The sequence below is a fragment of the Syzygium oleosum genome, unplaced genomic scaffold (assembly GCF_021117445.2).
Source record: "Syzygium oleosum isolate NSW1041296 unplaced genomic scaffold, Sole_v2.1 Sole_v2.10, whole genome shotgun sequence".
Classification (NCBI taxonomy): Eukaryota; Viridiplantae; Streptophyta; class Magnoliopsida; order Myrtales; family Myrtaceae; genus Syzygium; species Syzygium oleosum.
This window is the reverse complement of record NW_026607494.1, coordinates 7,983,236-8,001,686: the sequence shown is the minus strand read 5'-3', so window position 1 is coordinate 8,001,686 and position 18,451 is coordinate 7,983,236. Positions and strand designations below refer to the sequence as shown.

The 18,451-nt window shown below is 41.8% G+C and overlaps 3 protein-coding genes across 3 annotated transcripts; all 3 read right to left on the bottom strand.

Annotated features, from left to right (window-relative positions):
• Positions 1–168: 168 nt before the first annotated feature.
• On the bottom strand, positions 169–1,375 carry LOC115685786 (uncharacterized). The gene is given in 2 exon segments (XM_030610907.2): positions 169–771; positions 774–1,375. Coding segments are annotated over 2 exon segments (699 nt in total). The 5' UTR covers positions 1,114–1,375; the 3' UTR covers positions 169–412.
• Positions 1,376–2,976: 1,601 nt separating this feature from the next.
• Positions 2,977–7,158, bottom strand: LOC115685792 (uncharacterized). The gene is made up of 6 exons (XM_056315596.1): positions 6,981–7,158; positions 6,335–6,508; positions 5,277–5,426; positions 4,656–4,771; positions 3,935–4,345; positions 2,977–3,812 (listed from the first exon to the last, which is right to left on the bottom strand). The coding sequence occupies exons 1-6, from the start codon at positions 7,156–7,158 to the stop codon at positions 3,234–3,236; spliced, it is 1,608 nt and encodes a 535-aa protein (XP_056171571.1). The 3' UTR covers positions 2,977–3,233.
• Positions 7,159–9,612: 2,454 nt separating this feature from the next.
• Positions 9,613–17,705, bottom strand: LOC130139145 (uncharacterized). The gene is made up of 13 exons (XM_056315540.1): positions 17,549–17,705; positions 17,275–17,472; positions 16,926–17,054; positions 16,361–16,404; positions 15,878–16,013; positions 14,918–15,239; positions 14,665–14,851; positions 14,377–14,506; positions 13,404–13,725; positions 13,122–13,308; positions 12,718–12,861; positions 12,137–12,286; positions 9,613–10,917 (listed from the first exon to the last, which is right to left on the bottom strand). Exons 1-13 carry the CDS (start codon positions 17,703–17,705, stop codon positions 9,943–9,945), a joined length of 3,081 nt encoding a protein of 1,026 aa, XP_056171515.1. The 3' UTR covers positions 9,613–9,942.
• Positions 17,706–18,451: the final 746 nt, after the last annotated feature.

Below are 18,451 nucleotides of genomic sequence, written 5' to 3'. Positions count from 1 at the left end.
ATCAAAACAGATTTCTGCTCCAGAAATCAATTTCTGGAGCAGAATTAGTCATGTTTTACCAAACAGATTTCTCCTCCAGAAATCAATTTCTGGCAAGAATTCCAGAAATCAATTTCTGGCAAGAATTTGATTTCTGGAGCAGAATGGTTACCATTCGCACCCTAATTCGCCGAATTTTCCATGTCATGAAGACCGGCTATGGAAATTGTATTAATTGGGTAAAACTTTAAACTGCTGTTTGACCTCTCTTGAAGGAATTGCACAGACGCTGAGCTGGCATCCCAAGAGCCTCATCCACCGTCCAATCACGCCACTCGTCTTACAGGGCTTCGTTCCACCGTCCGATGAACCCTCCACTCTCCCTCTCACAGTAGTTCAAGAAATGTGCCACAACCATTGGGTTTTTGTCTTCCTAGCAATTTGGAACAGATTCTTGAAATCCCTGAACACTTCCATTGTAATCTTTTTCTCCAAATCCTGTTAAAATGCTTATATACTCTACCATGCCGTTGAGAAGCGCCAGCGGAACCTTAGAGCTGCCATCATATAGCCATATCTGCGCCATGCCACGGTGGATTGCCAAGGCCACTTCGTACTTCACATCTTTGGCCTCCATTAGAGAAGGGCTCAGATTCATGACAAACTTGTGATCTCCTGTGGCTTTGACAGTTACCGTCCTTGTGAGGTTCCATCGAGCTAGCCGGATAATGACGTGCTTTATAGGCTTTTTCTTTATGGTTGTTTGGTCGCTTCTGATGTAGTTGTAGAGAAGGTTTCGACGAAGTTGCTCGCATGGAGGACTTCACGCGTGGCTTTGTCGTCGGAGATGTATATTCGAGTGAAGCGCTTGCCAGCCAGAGAGCGCGTGGCATCGTTCGCAACAGTTAGCTTGAAACCTTTTGATGCTTTGAGGTTCGCCCACACAGAGAGGAGCCCGATAAAGAAGATGGACGAAAGGCGGTAGATGATGCTCGAGTCCGGTGATGGGGCGCTCGTGTCTTTGGCGTCTTCGTCATTGTTAAGAGGCGGGTAGTTAGGGATGGCCGGAATGGAGGAGGCGGCGGCGGCGGCGGTTGCCGGTAAGAGAGGCTGGACGATGCACTGTTCATCCATGAATGTTGTTTTTGGTGTTGGTATATGAAAGTGTGTGTTGTTAAATGAATGAGGGAGACAACAAATGAAAGCAAATGTTAAAGCAATATGAAGTAGTAATGTGTGGCTCTTATATGTTATGGACCCTCTCCTCCAACAATCCTATTTTTTGAAGGGTTTCTTTTTATTATCCTATATTCGCAGTTATGGTGCAAACTATTTGCTTTTGTAGACGGTTTTCGCAACATTCAAGTGTAAATTTTCTCACGTCTATTTCATAAGTAGATGAGATATCACAACCTATGTTTGTCTATTTATTTCTTTGTTTATTATTGGCCAAAGAAAAATGGGGTCCTAAGAATGCACGGCCAAACAGATTCCTCTTATTTTAAGATTGGTTACTGTATATAGCATAGTTTGTGTATTATTTGAGGTTTTATCTATGGAGGATGATGTTGTAAGAAAAGGCCATCATACTCAAGATATGGGTTTGAAGGGGAGGATAATTACTTATTGCTTTCTCTCAAACTTTTGGGATAAATTAAAGAGAATTGATTCCCTCAATTAATCAGTCAAGCCACGTCTTGAGGGCGGAATAATAATGTCTAAACGGAAACCTGACCCTTATATAGAGAATGATGGATCAGTGGACCAATTAAATCACGAAATGAGATCATAAATAGAATAGTGCGAGTAGATGTGTGGAATCGCAAGATAGTATAGTTGTAGGATCGTGCAGCCTTCATAGGACCACTAGTGCCGAAAAGGACTTGCTTTTCATGGCCCATATTTATTTACAACCCCGACGTTTAGTGTATGTTGACCTTTCTATGGAGTGAATGTGTATACCTAGACAAATGAGCACTCCTTAGCGGGCATTGGGTCTAAAACACCTTGCTCTTTCGTAAAAATGATCGGTCAGTCGGTTGGCCTAACGAGAAAATTGCTCGTTCAGGCCCGGCTGATTGCGCTTCGGGTCCGGCGGACGTTTTGATTTGATTTTGAAAGACCAATCTTGAAACTTTTTGAGCATCATTTGGCAAATCAAAGGATCACTTGCATGCTAAACATTGCTAGACCAGAGTTCTCTCTGGTTGCGGTGAATGGTGGTGCACTTGGAGGGGTAATTTTCTGGTGGCCCCGGGGAGGCTTTTGCCTAATTCGTGAGGGGCCTGCTTTTTGGACATTACTGTATAATCCAAAACAACCAACTCCTGAATTTTTTTATACTATTCCAGGATAGCGTTTCTTGTTTCTCTTTTACTGGAGGTCCATCTGATGAATTCCTAACATTGTTTTGTTGAGCAAGTTATGTTAATGCTGATTCCTTGAGTTGCCACGGAAACTTCTTCATCATCGTCTTGTCGTCATCCAGTGGTAGGTTATCGATACTCAGGTTTATGAATGATACCGCCGTGATCAGTATCAGTGCCTGAGGCGATCATAGTACCGACACGCCTCCTCTGATCACTGCCCCCTTGCAGACCCTGACAAGTTTATATCGTCGGAACCAAATTGTCTAGTTAGGCGAATTCTGATTTTCAACATGTACTCCTTTCACTTCCACTCCCAATTGACTTTAACTTCACGTCTAATGCCTTCCTTCCTAGAGCGACAAGCACATTCTAGGAAGCTATTACGGAAGCTCTTAGAGACATACCGAAACATTTTGAAGTTCATCCAATGCAGAATAGGGCGGTGCAGCTGTGGCAATTATCACTCGAAGCATTGGAATAGGTCTCTAGAGCCTGGGAAAATATAGAGTATAACTAACATCCTGCAACTAGAATTATCATCATTACACGTTATCAAAACCCCCTACCTGCAAAAGAAAATCTTTGCGTGGAATCTGTCCTAACTCCAATTAAGAAACAAAAGGTAATATTGAGCCATTGAAGTACATGCACAGTTGGATTCTAGCTCCAAAAAAACTAGAGTATGTACAAATGGACAAGCAAGAACCTGTACATTCTTTCCAATCAAAGGAGGTATTGAAGTGCGTAAAAATGAGTAAGCAAGCGCTAACATGTCATCCCAATTGTTACTGCCACGCCCTAATGATCCTATATCAAATTATACGCAAAAAGCCCTCCCAATAGATGCAGAATAACAACCGGTGATCAGCGTTAAGGTCCCGGATCTCAAGGTGGTTGCATGGTTGATAAGTCCTGCGAATCGCCTGTGCCTGTATTATATGGGCTTTGCTGCAAATGGTTTGGGCTGACCCTCGTTCCAGGATGGTGCCAGCTCGGGTAGCCTTGATGATCATATTGCGGGGATGACCCTTCACCAGCGTGCTGATTCCTAGCATTAGCAGGCAGAGGCACCCCACCCGGGAAGCTACCACCTGGAGTCGAAGCCAGTCCAGGAAATTTTAAGAAGTGATGATCATTTCTATACTGGTCTTGAGCTTGCAATGTGGGGTCATTGCTGGTCCGGGAAATATTAAAAGGAGAAGGTGAATAAGGTGGAATTGGCGGAGATTGATAAGATGTATTTCCTGTGCCCTGAATGCTTCCCCAGCCAGAAGCATTGCCATTGGCCCAAGATGAGCAGCCACCTTGATGCATTTCTTGTTGAGCCGATGGCATATCATGGTGCTGGTTATTACCATCAGAAGGTAGAGGCACCTGTTCGGGGAAACCACTCTGTTGTTGTTCGGGGTGTGCAGACATTGCTCCTGGATTAAGCTGATTTTTCAGCACAGCGAAGTTATACTTCTGGAAAACGGCGACATAATTGAGAGAACTGATTAGCTAGCATCATTGCATTGCAAGACTGTATGTGAGATCGGAAGTAGACAATAGAAAAGCTATCAAGCAGGTGCCAAATCATTTTTTACCGTTCCGTCAGGCCAATAATCATTTCTATGCTGGTGCTGAGCCTGAACATGCAATGTAGAGTTGAGCTGGGTTCCGGAACTATCAGAGGGGGCAGGTGAATTAGGCAGAAATTGGTGAGGGATACTTCCTCTGTCCAGAAAGCTTCCCCAACTAGAAGGATCGGCATTGGCCCAAGACGAGCTGCCACCTTGGTATACCTCTTGTTGAGGAGATGTCAAATCATATCCGAAGTTCTGATGCACATGCCCATCACCATTCATGTAACCATGTTGCAGGGGCAGCTGAGGCTGATAGTAGCTTGGTTCTATGTAGGGATGTGTAAATCCATGGCCAGCGGACAAATTAGTGTCTTGAAGCAGGGTCTGTGGTGATTGATGGATGGAAGCACTTGGTGTAAGAGGTGGTGCATTCTGATCAAAGAAAGCACTTCTTTTAAAAGCTTTGCAGCATTTAGTAACCGAAGTTCTGGACATCTACAAATCTGCTTTTTCTGGTTTCAATAAAAAAAAAATTGCAGCACGCCACCTTAACCTTTCTTAAAACACATCACCCCAAGACTTCTGGCCATCAAGCACTTTCCTAATCGATAACTAATAATTCAACTTGACAGAGAAACAATATAGTCAGTTCCCCTAGGATGTCAGTCTCAATCTGAAGGAAAAAGTATCAAAATTTATGTAATCCATATGGAGAAATCGGCTGGGCTAAAAGAATGCATACCATTGACATCATTGCTGGATGCTCCATTGAACCGTATGTCATGTGATCGAATGCTGAGAAGGGAAGGTCAGGTGAATCATTTCCGATAGATTGAATGGAAAATCTTGGTGAATTCCCTGATAGTCACATAAAATCATGCAATTTATTTATTTGAAGTCACCACAAATGCTTGACAAGCAGACTGCGCATAGTTTAATGACAATAATAAAGAGAACCTAGAAATCCTGATTACAACCCTGAGCCAGCATGCTAAAGTATGGATTTTTTGCTTCCATCTGTCCCAAATTCGTGCCTGTCTAGACAACGAGAACTCCTTAAAGGACTCACTAAGAACAAAAAAGATGATATCCGATATCAGCATGCCTCGTTTATACTATAGGACACCATTCCAAGCGATAATCCCCAAAAAGCAATTTAAACTCAATTAGCATTTCGTTCAGATAGCAGACACCGAAGATGCACGAGATGAAATCTGCCACAAGTAGTTGATTTCTCATTAAGATGCCAGAAACTCCGGCCAAAAGGATCGGTTAGTATACTATAGGACACGTCAGATTCGAAAAGTTTGAGCAACAGAAAACTGTTTTAGCCTTCCATATCAATGAAATGCTCTATGCTCACCCTGAATACCCTGGACTGTATCATCATGAGTTGTATCTGTTCTTCCAACATCATCATCACGACTTCCCCCTTGTTTTACAACACTGCTGCTGCTGCTGCTGCTAACTCCGTGTTGTGACTTAGATTCTTGCGCATCGACCCTCTGAAGAATTCAATGATTCAGATGGTGAAGAGAAGGCAAAGAGCAGAGAATGGATTCTCATAAGACATAAACAGCCGTGTGGAGGTAGAACTGCTCTTTTTTCCAATCCGTGCCATGTCCAGTATGACATCAATATGTAGTTTCAAGGCAAACTATTTCTAAATACTTCTTGCAACTTCTACAAACCTAGGAATAAATCCGAGAATGACCTCTTGTTCGAATTTATCTGCATTAGTCTGTCAACTTATATGCAGAAATTGTTTTTGCCATAGAATTCAGTAAGTATGAAGGCATAAGCATTACAGATAAGCATAAGTAAATATCCTGCGCATGCTTTGCAAACATTACCGCTTTTTTATATTTGCGTTTGCTCTTCACTTCTTCAAATTCTTCTACAAAGAATCAAATCAAAGAAAATTATCAGTTCCCAGAAGAAAAGGGCACAGGTGACTCAGGGCATAAGCGTGGATGCTGGGACATTCGTAACCTAGCGACATGCCATCATCTGGTATATTAGCTCATAAAAGAAACAGATAGAATGATCTTCAAAAGCTAACACTGCCCATCTAATTCTGCAAAAGGACATTCATGGCATGGTTAACTATTATTATATTGGCTAGCATTGTAATTGAAAGCAGAACATGCATATATCTGCCATTTATATGGCTTCAAGAACACGATCTAACCCGCCAAATTTTTATGACTTTAATTATACTTCTGTTGCATGGCACCTTGACAAGAACATCCCTGATAATGCATGGGATGAGTTCAGCTTATTTGTTAATTTCATTCAAAATGACGCTAGCATAAAAAGGGAGACGCTTAAGAAACTTCACCGGTTCAAAGGATGGCAATGCCTCTCAAGATTAATCAAAAAACAAGAATATGGGGTAGGTGAAGTGCAAGTGTGTAAAACCTAGAAAGTTTGCGAGTCTCTGAGTGGCAAGGTCGGGGTCCATGTTGCATCGCTTGAGCGTTTCGTAGATCTCTTCTTCGGTGAATTTGGGCTCCATCTCCTTCACAATCTCCTTTATACGCTCGACTTGCTCCTTCCACTCTGCCGGTACCCCTGCTCTGGTTTTCTCTTTCTCTGTTCAAGCGAGCAAGAACACCTGAATTTGATCATTTCATCTAAATGGAAAATAAATGGAAAGAAAAAAGAGAAACTACATCAACTTCACTGATTCGAAGGGTTCACGTCACACCGAATCAAAAACGAAATGATGGGTGTTTCTTGCTTGATAGCAAGTGCTCTGATCAAGAGTAAACCAGCAACAAAAACAGAGAGCAACGGAAGCACGCGAAAACCTTTCTCGAGGAGGTTAATGAATGACGTTGAGGGAATCCATTTCACATTCCTTGAGTGCTTCGCTAATTGCTTGGGGCAATCAGGAATTGCTCGACTTTCTCCATTGGCTCCATTAGTACCTCTGCCATCTCTCTCTTCTTTTTCTTCCTCTTCCCCATATCTCTTTCTCTCTGTTCATAAGAGTCGATCAAGAAGACCCAGAGACTAGTCTCCAGCAACAGAAACAGAGAATGTCGGAAGTGCGTAAAAGAACCTTGATTAGAGAGTCTCCGCATGGCGCCGTCGAAGTCCATCTCGCATTCCACGAGTGCTTGGTAAATCTCTAGCTCGGAGCAATGGCGGAACATCTGCATCGCCATTAGACACTCCGCTTTCTCTTTTGCCTCCCGTGGCACCTCAAACTTCTTCCTGGCCTCTCTCTTCTTCCCCATTGCCTTTTCTATATCTGCTCGCAAGAGTCCATCAAGAAGACCCAGAGACTACTCTCTCTCTCTCTCTCTCTCTCTCGTTCTACGGATTCAAAGTATGAGAAAGAAGAAATGGGATGGTTCAGAGGCGAGTGATTTGCACCCTTCGCTGAAAGAATGGACTCTGTTTTCGCATGAAGGCATGAGGTGCTTCAAACTCACTTCACCAACTGTCTTTTAACTTCCTCAACGGTGGGTGTGAAATAAATAAGACTATATATATTTATATATATATGTATGTATGTATATATGTATGTATGGTGAGATTATCTTGGACCAGACCATTGGATGTAAAAGCATATGACATCATAATCGGTTAATCTTATATTAATCCTTATCTCTTTTTTCATTCATAATTTAGATGGTGCATCCAGTATTTTGATGCATACATATAATGAAAAATAAAGTTACTCTAACTAGAACGAATGGCCTAAGGTTTACACTTAGTCTTTAGCTACTAATTGCGTACACATGTCAAAGGTCACATCGAATCGAAATCGTAGTCGAACTTGAACACACAAACGGCCTTAAATTTTGAGGTTTTGTTCACTATATATTATCGATTTATGATTTCATATGTATGCTATATTTAGAGATTTTGTTCCCTTCCTCGATGATCTATAATAATAAACATCGGGCCATATTTCTGCTATCTTAATATATCATGTTCTAGGATTGTTACTAAAACGAGTTTGTAGATTTGTCTTATAAAGGCGACAATTACTCACTTATATTTCTTTTGTGGTTATGTCCATATTGCAACCTAAACATTTTTATTCTACGAAAATAATTTGAAACGCTAAACAAAGCACACTCCATTTTGCTGTAATGTATTTTTACCATTTTGCTAATATTTTCATCCTCTATGAATTTTTCTCGATTTAGTTATTAACTAGTCTTCTTATTAGGATAATTTGCGTATTATTTCAGGTTTTATCTACGTAGGATGATGTTTTAAGAAATGGTTTATATCACGAAAAACCCCAAACTGGTACCTTCGTGACAAATTTACTCCGAACTAATTTTTTGACCACCAAAAATCTCAAACCAATACATTTTCGACAAATTTACCATCCATTAAATAGGATTAATACCACAAAAAATCATAAATTGGTAAATCTGTGACAAACGGAGGGGGTAAAACCCCTAATTGGTACACCCGTCAACTGTCATGTGTCATCCAACTCAGCAATTTGACAGTAAAATTGAGCAGAAACTAATGGAGAGTAAATTTATCATAGGTGTACCAGTTTGGGATTTTTGGTGGTCAAAAAATTACTTTATGGTAAATTTATTACAGATGTACCGGTTTGAATTTTTTTGTGATATTAACCCCGTAAGAAAAGACCATCATACTCCATATATGGGTTTGTACCTGTTGCTTCCTCTCGTATTTTGGGGTAAATGAAAGGGAATTGATTCCCTCCTCAAGTAATCAGGGCCCAACACAATTCGTGACAATAAAGGATGGTGAGCTTTCATAGGACCACTGGTTCCGAAAAGGACTTGCTCTTCATGGCCTTTCTTTGAAGTGAATGTGTGTATACCTGGTCAAATGGGCACCACCTAGCGTGTGTATCAGGTCTAGACCTCCTTGCTCTTCCGTCGAAATGATCGGACGATCAGCCTAATGCGAAAATAGCTTGTTGAGGCCCGCCCGATTGCCCGTCGGGTCTAGCAGGGGTGTTCTGATTTGATATCGAAAAGCCAAATCTTGAGGATTTGAGCATCATTTGGCAAATCAAAGGGTGTCCATGGTTGTGGTGAATGGTACACCTGGAGGGGTATTTTTTCTGTGCAGCGAGAGGCATTTGCCTAATTCATAGAGGGGCCTGTCTTTTTGGGCCTTATTGTAGAATTCAAAACAACACCAACTCCTGAAGTTTATTACTTTTCCAGGATAGCTTTTGTTGTTTCTCATTTACTAGCGGTCTGTCTTATGAATTCCTAGAGTTGTTCTGTTAAGCAAGTTCTGGTGATGCTGATCTTTGAGCTGCCACGGAAACTTCTTCAACGTCGTCCTTGTCCTCATCCAATGGTTGGCAGTCGAATGTCGAGATTACCGCGATCAGGACACTGCCTGAGGTGATCAGCGCCTGACCACGCCTCCTCCAATCATCTGCCCCCCGTGCAGACCTTGGCAAGGTATATCATCGGGACCAAACTCTTAAGTGAGGCGAATTCTGAATTTCGAAATGTACTTGTAGCCCTTCCACTCCGAATTGAATCTAACTTCTCGTCAATTGCCCTCCTTCGTAGAGTGACAAGCACATTCTATGAAGCTATAAATTAAGCTCTCAGTAACCCACTGCAACATTTTGAACTTCATTTAATGCAGAATAGGTGTCGGAAAAGATCTAGAGCCTAGGAAATTATATACAGTCGAACTAACATCCTGCATCTAGAATTGTCATCATATGCGTAATCAAAACCCCCCCTACTTGCAGAATAAAATCCGTGAGTGAAAAATCTGTCGTAACACCAATTAAGAAACAAAAGGCAATATTGAACCAGTGAAGTATATGCACAGTTGGATTCTGGCTCCGAAAAACTGAAGAGTATGTACAAATGGACAAGCAAGAACCTATACATTCTTTCCAATCAAAGGAGGCAGTGAAGTGCGTAAAAATGGGTAAGCAAGAACCTAACATGTCTTCCCGATGAAAATGCCACGCCCTAATGCTCCTACATCAGATTCTAGGCAAAAGGCCCTCCTAGTAAATGCAGAATAATCAGCGGTGATCAGCCTTAAGGTCCCGGATCTCGAGGTGGTTGCATGCTTGATTGGTCCTGCAACTTGCCTGCTGTCTTATTATATGGGCTTCGCTGCTGATGGTTTGGCCTGATCCTTGTTCTCGGACGTTGCCAGCTCGGGCCGCCTTGATTATCATATTGCAGAGATGACCCTTCGCCACTGCGCCTATTATTAGCATTAGCAGACAGAAATGCCTGTCTAGGGAAGCTACCATGTGGAGTTGTGGCCAGTCCATGAATTGTTAAAGGGCGATGATCATTTCTATACTGGTACTGAGCATGCAATGTGTAGTCATTACTGGTCCAAAGAAAATTAAAGGGGCCAGGTGAAGAACGTGGAATTAGCAGAAACACCTGTCCAGGGAAGCTACCATGTGGAGTTGTGGCCGGTCCATGAAATGTTAAAGGGCGATGATCATTTCTATACTGGTACTGAGCATGCAATGTGGAGTCATTGCTGGTCCAAAGAATATTAAAGGGGCCAGGTGAAGAAGGTGTAAATAGCAGAAACACCTGTCCAGGGAAGCTACCATGTGGAGTTGTGGCCAGTCCATGAATTGTTAAAGGGCGATGATCATTTCTATACTGGTATTGAGCATGCAATCTGGAGTCATTGCAGGTCCAAGTAATATTAATGGGGCCAGGTGAATAAGAAGGTGGAATTGGCGGAGATTGATAGCACGGCCTTCCTATGCCCTGAAAGCTTCCCCTACTATAAGGTCCGGCATTGGCCTGAGACAAGATGCCACCTTGATAGACTTCTTGTTGAGATGTCATATAATATCCGAGGTTCTGATGCACATACCCATCACGATTCATGTGACCATATTGCAGGGCCAGCCAAGGCTGATAGTAGCTTGGTCCCATGTAGGGATGTGTAAATCCACGGCCAGTGGACAAATTATTGCCTCGAAGCAGGGTCTGTGATGATTGATGGATGGAAGCACTTGGTGTAGAAGGTGGTGCATTCTGATCAATTGAAAGCACTGCTTTTAGAAGTTTGCAGCATTGTGGAAACTAAGGTTCCAGTCATCTAGAAATCTGCTTTTTCTGGTTTCAATTAAAAAACATCTGTGGCACACCACCTTAAACTTTCTTAAAACACATCACCCAAAGGCTTCTGTCCATCAAGCACTTTCCTTATCAATAACTAGGAATTCAACTTGACGGAGTTGCAATATAGTCAGACCCCCTAGAATGTCGAACTCAATCTGAGGGAAAAAGTATCAAAATTTACGAATTCATTATGGATAAATAGGCTGTGCTTAAAAGATTGCATACCACTGACATCACTGCTGGACACTCCATTAAAATGTACATCATAGGTACATATTGGGCGTCACTGTGATAGAATGGTGGGAAGGGAAGGTCAGGTAAATCATTTCGGTTAAATTGAATGGAGCATCTCAGCGAATTACTTGGGCCAGCTTCTGATAATGCATGCTGTGGAGAAGGAATTAGCAGCAAAAAGCAATGGTTAAAAAGAAGTAATTCAATTATCTGTGAATACGAAGGAAGGATCAACAAATTAACATGTTGCATTAAGGAAACTCCAAAGATTGTCCCAAACACGAGATATAGTGGTAACTGGCGATATCAGACAAGAAAACCCACAATCATGGCCGATCTTTAATGTTGATCTATAATTAGTATTGTTCTTTCAAGCATTTGTGAAATCATAAATATACTTGGCAGTCATTTTGGTATTATCTGTCACAATTGGAAATATGAACATGGAGGAAGCAATGCCAACTTGCCAGGGACAACAATGTCCTACCGACACTAAAAGAGTATTAAAATGGCTGAAGTTGCTGTTGTAAATCCAGAACTAAATGAGGTGAGGTTTTGTCTAGAGCTCAAAGGATTGAGATGACATGCATCGCTGAGATTCTTTCACTAGTGGGAACCAACATTTAGGATGCCCACAGCATAATCATGTCAACCTTGTAGAGTATCAGTTCAATGAATAAGTCGAAGGTTTCTAGCTTCAATAAAACAGTCGTATGACACCATCTTATTACTTGCTAAAGCACCATCACACAACTTTAGCCCCATCTTCAGGTTTCATACACAATTCTCTCGGTATTATAATTTGCTATTTTCTTTATGGAGAAATCAGCCAAGGAAAAAGGAGAGCATCATGCATCCATAAAAGAAGAAAAAAACCATGAGCTAAAAACTTGCATACCTCTGACATTGTTGCTGGACGCTGAATAGGACCACATCTTGAGGGTGCAAGTGGGGCATCAAGAATTGGCAAGTGAAGAGGTTCAGGTTCTCTTAACGGATGAATGAAAGATGTAGCCGAATTACTTGGGGTATCTTCTGATGGACCACTCTGCGGAGAAGAATTAGCAACGAAAAAAGCAGTGGTTAAATGGACAAAGCCATTCAAAGGTTTGACCATAAGAAGGGAAAAACGATAAATCATTCTCTCTGCATTTAGAAAGCTGCAATGCTCGATGTTATAGATATCAAAACAGAAGAGAATAATGAAGATGTCCTACCACTTACGTGGGACTGGAAAAGGTCCTACAGTTTCGAGAAAAACAGTCGTATAACGCCGTCATGTCACTCATTAGAGCACATCACAAAACTTCTAATCCACGGACCAAAAAGAATATTTTTCAGCCATCTTGTTTCATAAGCCACGTGTAAAGAATGATTCTCAAATGCCAGGATTTGCCCGTTTTCCTTTAAGAGGTGAATCAATGGGAAGGGCATTTCACAAGGGAAAATACATGAGCCAAAAGTCTACTACTTTCATACCTCTAACACAGATATTTCTGGAAGCTCAAATTGAGGCCCAACAGACGGGGTGTTGCGAGATGGTGATTCAGAAGGATGATGTTCTGTTGGTCGAGCAACCCATTGTGACAGACAATCATGCGATGATGTGTATGGTGGTCCATGCTGTTGAAATGAAATAGCAATGCAATGAAAAGATTGAAACCGAACAAATACAGTCTAGAGACAAACAACGGAAAGGAAGGAAGGATTGGTGCCAAATAGTCTACATGGAAAAAAGCGTTAACACTCATAGAGGCACGTGCGATATTCATATGTCTACTCCGCATGATTTAAAGAGGACTCCTTAGCATCGACATTTTAGGGGCCTCAATGAAAGAGTAGAATCAAAAGAGATGAAAAGTAAATATATAAAGAATTCATACCGGTTCATTTGAAGTTGGCAAGAGTTCACGTTCCAAAGTTCCCGAACTTCCAGGATTGGGGTTGCATGCGTCGGCCTGGGCGTCCCATGCATACGTATGTGGGATCTCCCATTTTTGCGGCTCTGGTGGCAAAAACACTGCCCAAGGGCCCCAGATCTGTCCTTCTCCACTGAACGTATCTTCATTCCTTTCATTTGCAAAACCAACAGCAAATCAATAATGATATGGGTATGAACCGAACATACAGAAACAGACGAAATGAACAAAGACACTAGCATGTACCAGCTGCGAGTGGTTGATGAACTGCCTAATTCTGTTGGCAATGTTCCCCAATCATTTCTGGAGGAGCTAGCCGCATTGTTTCTAGATGCCCTGGGATCAGAACCAGCGCTTGATGCGTGGAGTCTCAGAGGATCCACGGCACACAAGGGCGGGACGTGGCTTCTTGATATAACTGCAGTGTTTTCACCCATGCTTGGAACAACTTCCTCTCCTTTCCCTTTCCCTATATTAGGACTGTGCAATTGAGAAGCAACTGATGACACAGCAGCAGCCGGAGGTGATGAAACATTATCTAACAGTGATATTTCGTTGCCATCCGCTTCTGAAATTGAAGAGCGTCATAATTTGAAAAGGTGAAAAACCAGCTGTGAGGGTGACTTCTAACATTGTGAGACAGATCATATGGTAAAAGGACATTAAGTATACTAAGACCATCATGTCGTGATCTTCCATATGCAGAATAAGAAATACCGCATGCTTCCCCAGATGGTAACATCATACTATTTGAAGTCACCACAAGTGCTTCACGAACAGACTGGGGATAGTTGAATGACAATAATAAACAGAATCTAGAAATCAAGATTACAATCCAGAGCCATATCATGCTAATTTATGAAATTTTTACCTCTATCTGTCCCAAATTCGCGCCTGTCTAGACAACAAAAACTCCTTAAAGGACTCACTATGAACAAATAAAGATATCTGACATCAGCATGCCTCGTTGGCAACCAACACCATTCCGAGCGATAGTCCCCAAAAAGCAATTCTACTCTATCAGCATTTCATTCAGATAGCAGACACAAGGGATGCACGAGACGAAAATTAGACCCAAGCAGTTGATTTCTCATTAAGATGCCTGAAACTCTGGCCAGAAGGATCCGCTAGTATACTACAAGACACGTCAGATTCAAAAAGTTTCGAATGACAGAGAACTGGTTTAGCCTTCCATATGAAGTTCATGCTGTCTGCTCACCCTGAAGACCCTCGACTGTATCGTCATGAGTTGTATCTATTCTTCCAGCATCATCATCACAATTTCCTCCTTGTTTTACAATGCTGCTGCCGACTTCATGTTGAGTCCTAGACTCTTCTGCATGGATCCTCTGAAAAATTCAATAATGCAGATAGTGAAGAGAAGGCAAACAGTAGATTTGGGGTTGAAGTCGGCTACGTAGAGGACTACTTGGCGTCAACATTTTAGGGGCCAAAATGAAGAGTAGAATCAAAAGAGAGGAAAGGGGAATATCTAAAGAAATCATACTGGTTCACTTGAAGTTGGCAAGAGTTCACATTCCAAAGTCCTAGAACTTCCAGAATTGGGATTGGATGCATCCGGCCGGGCTTCACATGCATCCCTACGTGGGATCAACCGTTCTTCCTGCTCCAAAGGCATCCCTACGCGGGCTACACTTGCATAAGTCCGTGGGCCCCTGATCAATCTTTCACCACTGAACTCACTTCAATTTTTTTCATTTGTAGAAACAGACGAATTTAACAAAAACACTAGCACGTACCTGTTGCGTGAGGTCAATGAACCGCCTGATGCTGCAGGAAACTTTCCCGAATAATTTCTAGAGGAGCTAACCACATTGTTTCTAGATACCCTGGGATCGGAACCAGCTCTTGATGCATGGATTCTTGATGGACCCACGGCAAGCAAGGGCGGGACATGGCTTCTTGATATGACTGCAGTGTTATCACCCGTGCTTCGAATAACTTCCTTCCCTTTCCCTTTCCCTATATTTATACTGGGCAATTGAGAAGCCACTGATGACACAGCAGCAGCCGGAGGTGATGAACCATTATCCAACTGTGATCTTGCTTTGCTATCCGCTTCTGAAATTGAAGAGTGTTACAATTTGTAAAGGTGAAAAACCAGCTAAGGTGGTGAATTCTAACATTATGAGATGGATCATTTGTTAAAAAGACACAAAGGAGACTAAGATAATCTGGTCGCGATCTTCCATATGCAGATTAAGAAATACGGACGTCCACGCTTCCGCAGATTGTTACACAATGACATCATACAATTTGAAGTCACCATAAGTTCTTCACTAACAGACTGCAGATTGATGAATGACAATAGTAAACAGAATCTAGAAATCAAGATTACAACCCTGACCCTTAGCATGCTATTTGATATCCGCGTGGCTAAGCAACAAGAACTCCTTAAGTACTCACTATGAACAAAAAAAAAAAAAAACTGATATCCGCATGGCTTGTTGGGAACTGATACCATTCCGAGCAATAGTCCCCAAAAGCAATTTAAAGCTATCAGCATTTCATTCAGATAGCAGACATAGAAGATGCCATGATAGAAAAATCAGCCACAAGCAGTTTGTTTCTCATTATGATGCCAGAAACTCTGGCCAGAAGGATTGGCTAGCATACTATAAACATGTCAGACTCGAAAAGTTTTGAACGACAGAAAGCTGGTTTAGCCTTCCCTATAAACTACATGCTGTATGCCCCACCCTGAAGATCCTGGACTGTATTGTCATGAGTTGTATCTGTTCTTCCAGCATCATCAACAACACTTCCCCCTTGTTTTAAGACGCTGCTGCTGCTGCCAACTTCGTGTTGTGACTTAGACTCTTGCGCATTGATCCTCTGGACAATTCAATGATGCAGATAGTGAAGAGAGGGCAAGAGCAGAGAATGGAATTGCATAAGACGTCAAAAGCGGTGTTGAGGAAGAACAGCTCTTTTTCCCAATTCGTGTCATGTTCAGCATGACATCATTGTGCAGTTTCAAGGCAAACAATTTCGGACCACTTATCACAACTTATAAAAACTTAGGATTAAATTCTACAATGACCTCTTGTCCGAATTTACTGCATGAGTCTATACACTTATATGGAAAAAACTGTTTTTAGCATAACATTCAGTAATTATGAAGGCATAAACATCACAGATAAGCATAAGTAAATATTATGCTCATGCTTTGCAAACATTACCTCTTTTTTCTTTGTTCGTTTGCTCTTCACTTTTTCAAATCCACCTACAAAGATTCAAATAATAACAAATTAGCAGTTCCCAGAAGAAAATGGCATGGGCGACTCCTTAAGAAGGGAAATATGCATGTGTGAATGTATAAGTACATTTGTAACCAAGGACATTCCATCATCGTAAATGAAACAGATAGAATGATCATCGAAAACTAACACTGCGCATCTAGTTCTGCAAAAAGACATTCTTGGCATGGTTAACTATGATCTTGTTGGCTAGCATCGTAATCGAAATCAGAACATGCATATAACTGCCATTTATATGGCTTCAAGAACAAGACTATCACGCCGAAGTTTTGGACTTTATTTATACATCTGTTGCACAGCACCTTGACAAGAACATCGCTGATAAATGTATGGTATGAGTTCAACCTTTTTGATAATTTCATTCAAAGGGGAGCTAGCAAAAAAAGGGAGACAGTTAAAAAAACTTCACCGGTTCAAAGGATGGCAATGCCTCTCAAGATTAATAAAAACCAGAACATGGGATAGATGACGTGCAAGTGTGTAAAACCTAGAGAAAGGAGTCTCTGAGTGGTGAGGTCAAGGTCCCTGTTGCATTGCATGTACATTTCGCAGACACCTTCTCGGGTGAATTGACCGTTCATAATCGCCTCTATATGCTCCACTTGCTCCTTCTCCTCTGCCGGTAGAAGACCCAAAGTTGATAATTTCATCAGAATGGAAAGTAAAAGGAAATAAAGAAAAACGAGAAATTAAATCAACTTCAATGATGCAAAGGGTTCACGTCGCACTGAATCAAAAGAAAACAAAATGATGGGTTTTTCTTGCTTGATTGCAGTGACTCTGTTCAAGAGTTAACCAGCAACCAAAAACAGAGGATGTCAAAAGCGTGTAAAAACCTGGAGAAAGGAGTCTCAGAATGGCGTTGCGGGCGTCCACTTCGCATTCCTCGTGTGCTTCGTGAATCTCTTGCCCAGGCTCCTGTGGCTCCATTGGAACCTCTACCTTCTCGTTGTTCTTCTTCTTCTTCTTTCTCTTCTTCTTCTTCTTCTTCTTCTTCTTCTCCTCCTCCTCGTTCCCCGTTTCTTGTTCTCTCTCTGTTCATCAAGAGTCGATCAAGAAGATACCACTCTCCAGCAACAAAAACAGAGAATAACGGAAGCGCGTAAAAACCTCGAGAAAAGCGCGTCCGAATGAAGTTTCCGAAGGCCATTGCGTATCTCTTGAAAACTTCAAAAATCTCTTGCCCGGGGAAATTTCGACGACCAACTTCCTCCTCTGCCTCCACTGATACCTCAGACTTCTCTCTGTTCTTCTTCTTCTTCCCCATCGTTCTCTCTCTCTCTCTGTTCACAAGAGTCGATCAAGAACTCCCGGAGACTGCTACTACTCTCTTTCTCTCAAGCTCTACGAATTCAAATTATGAGAGAGAAATGGGTTTTTCTTTTTCGAATGGGTCGACTCTATTTTCGCATGAAGAACATGAGGTGCTTCACAGAAACTCACTTCACCCAACTGTCTTTTAACTTCCACAACCGGAAAGGTCAGCGAATTTCCGTATTTACGGTCATGCCCCTCGTTCGAAACTCCAAATGGGCCTGGGCCAAGAGAGCCATCCGCAACATATATTCGAGAAAAAAATATATTTGACAAGCTCAATTTTGCTAAAAGAAAATTCATTTGCTATATAGATATATATTTTCCCCAATATTTGATTAATTATGTATCAAGAAAACATATTTATTATGGGTGAGATTAGTGAGGACCGTCGAATGTAAAAAAAACATACGACAGCATCCAATCAAACCGTGCATTACTCATTGGAGTGAGTATCTGTACCTTGTTAGATGGGCAACTCCTGCCTAGTGTGTATCGGGTCGAAAACTCCTCTCGTCAAAATGACCGGACGATCGGAGTGACGAGAAAATGGCTTGCTTAGGCCTGCCCGATCGCGCTTCGGGTCGGGCGGGCATTTTGTTTACTAGAGGGCCTAATAAATTCCGCGAGATGTTTCATTAAGCAAGTTCCAATAATGCTGATTTTCAGTTGCCACTAAAACTGCATCATCGTCGTCGT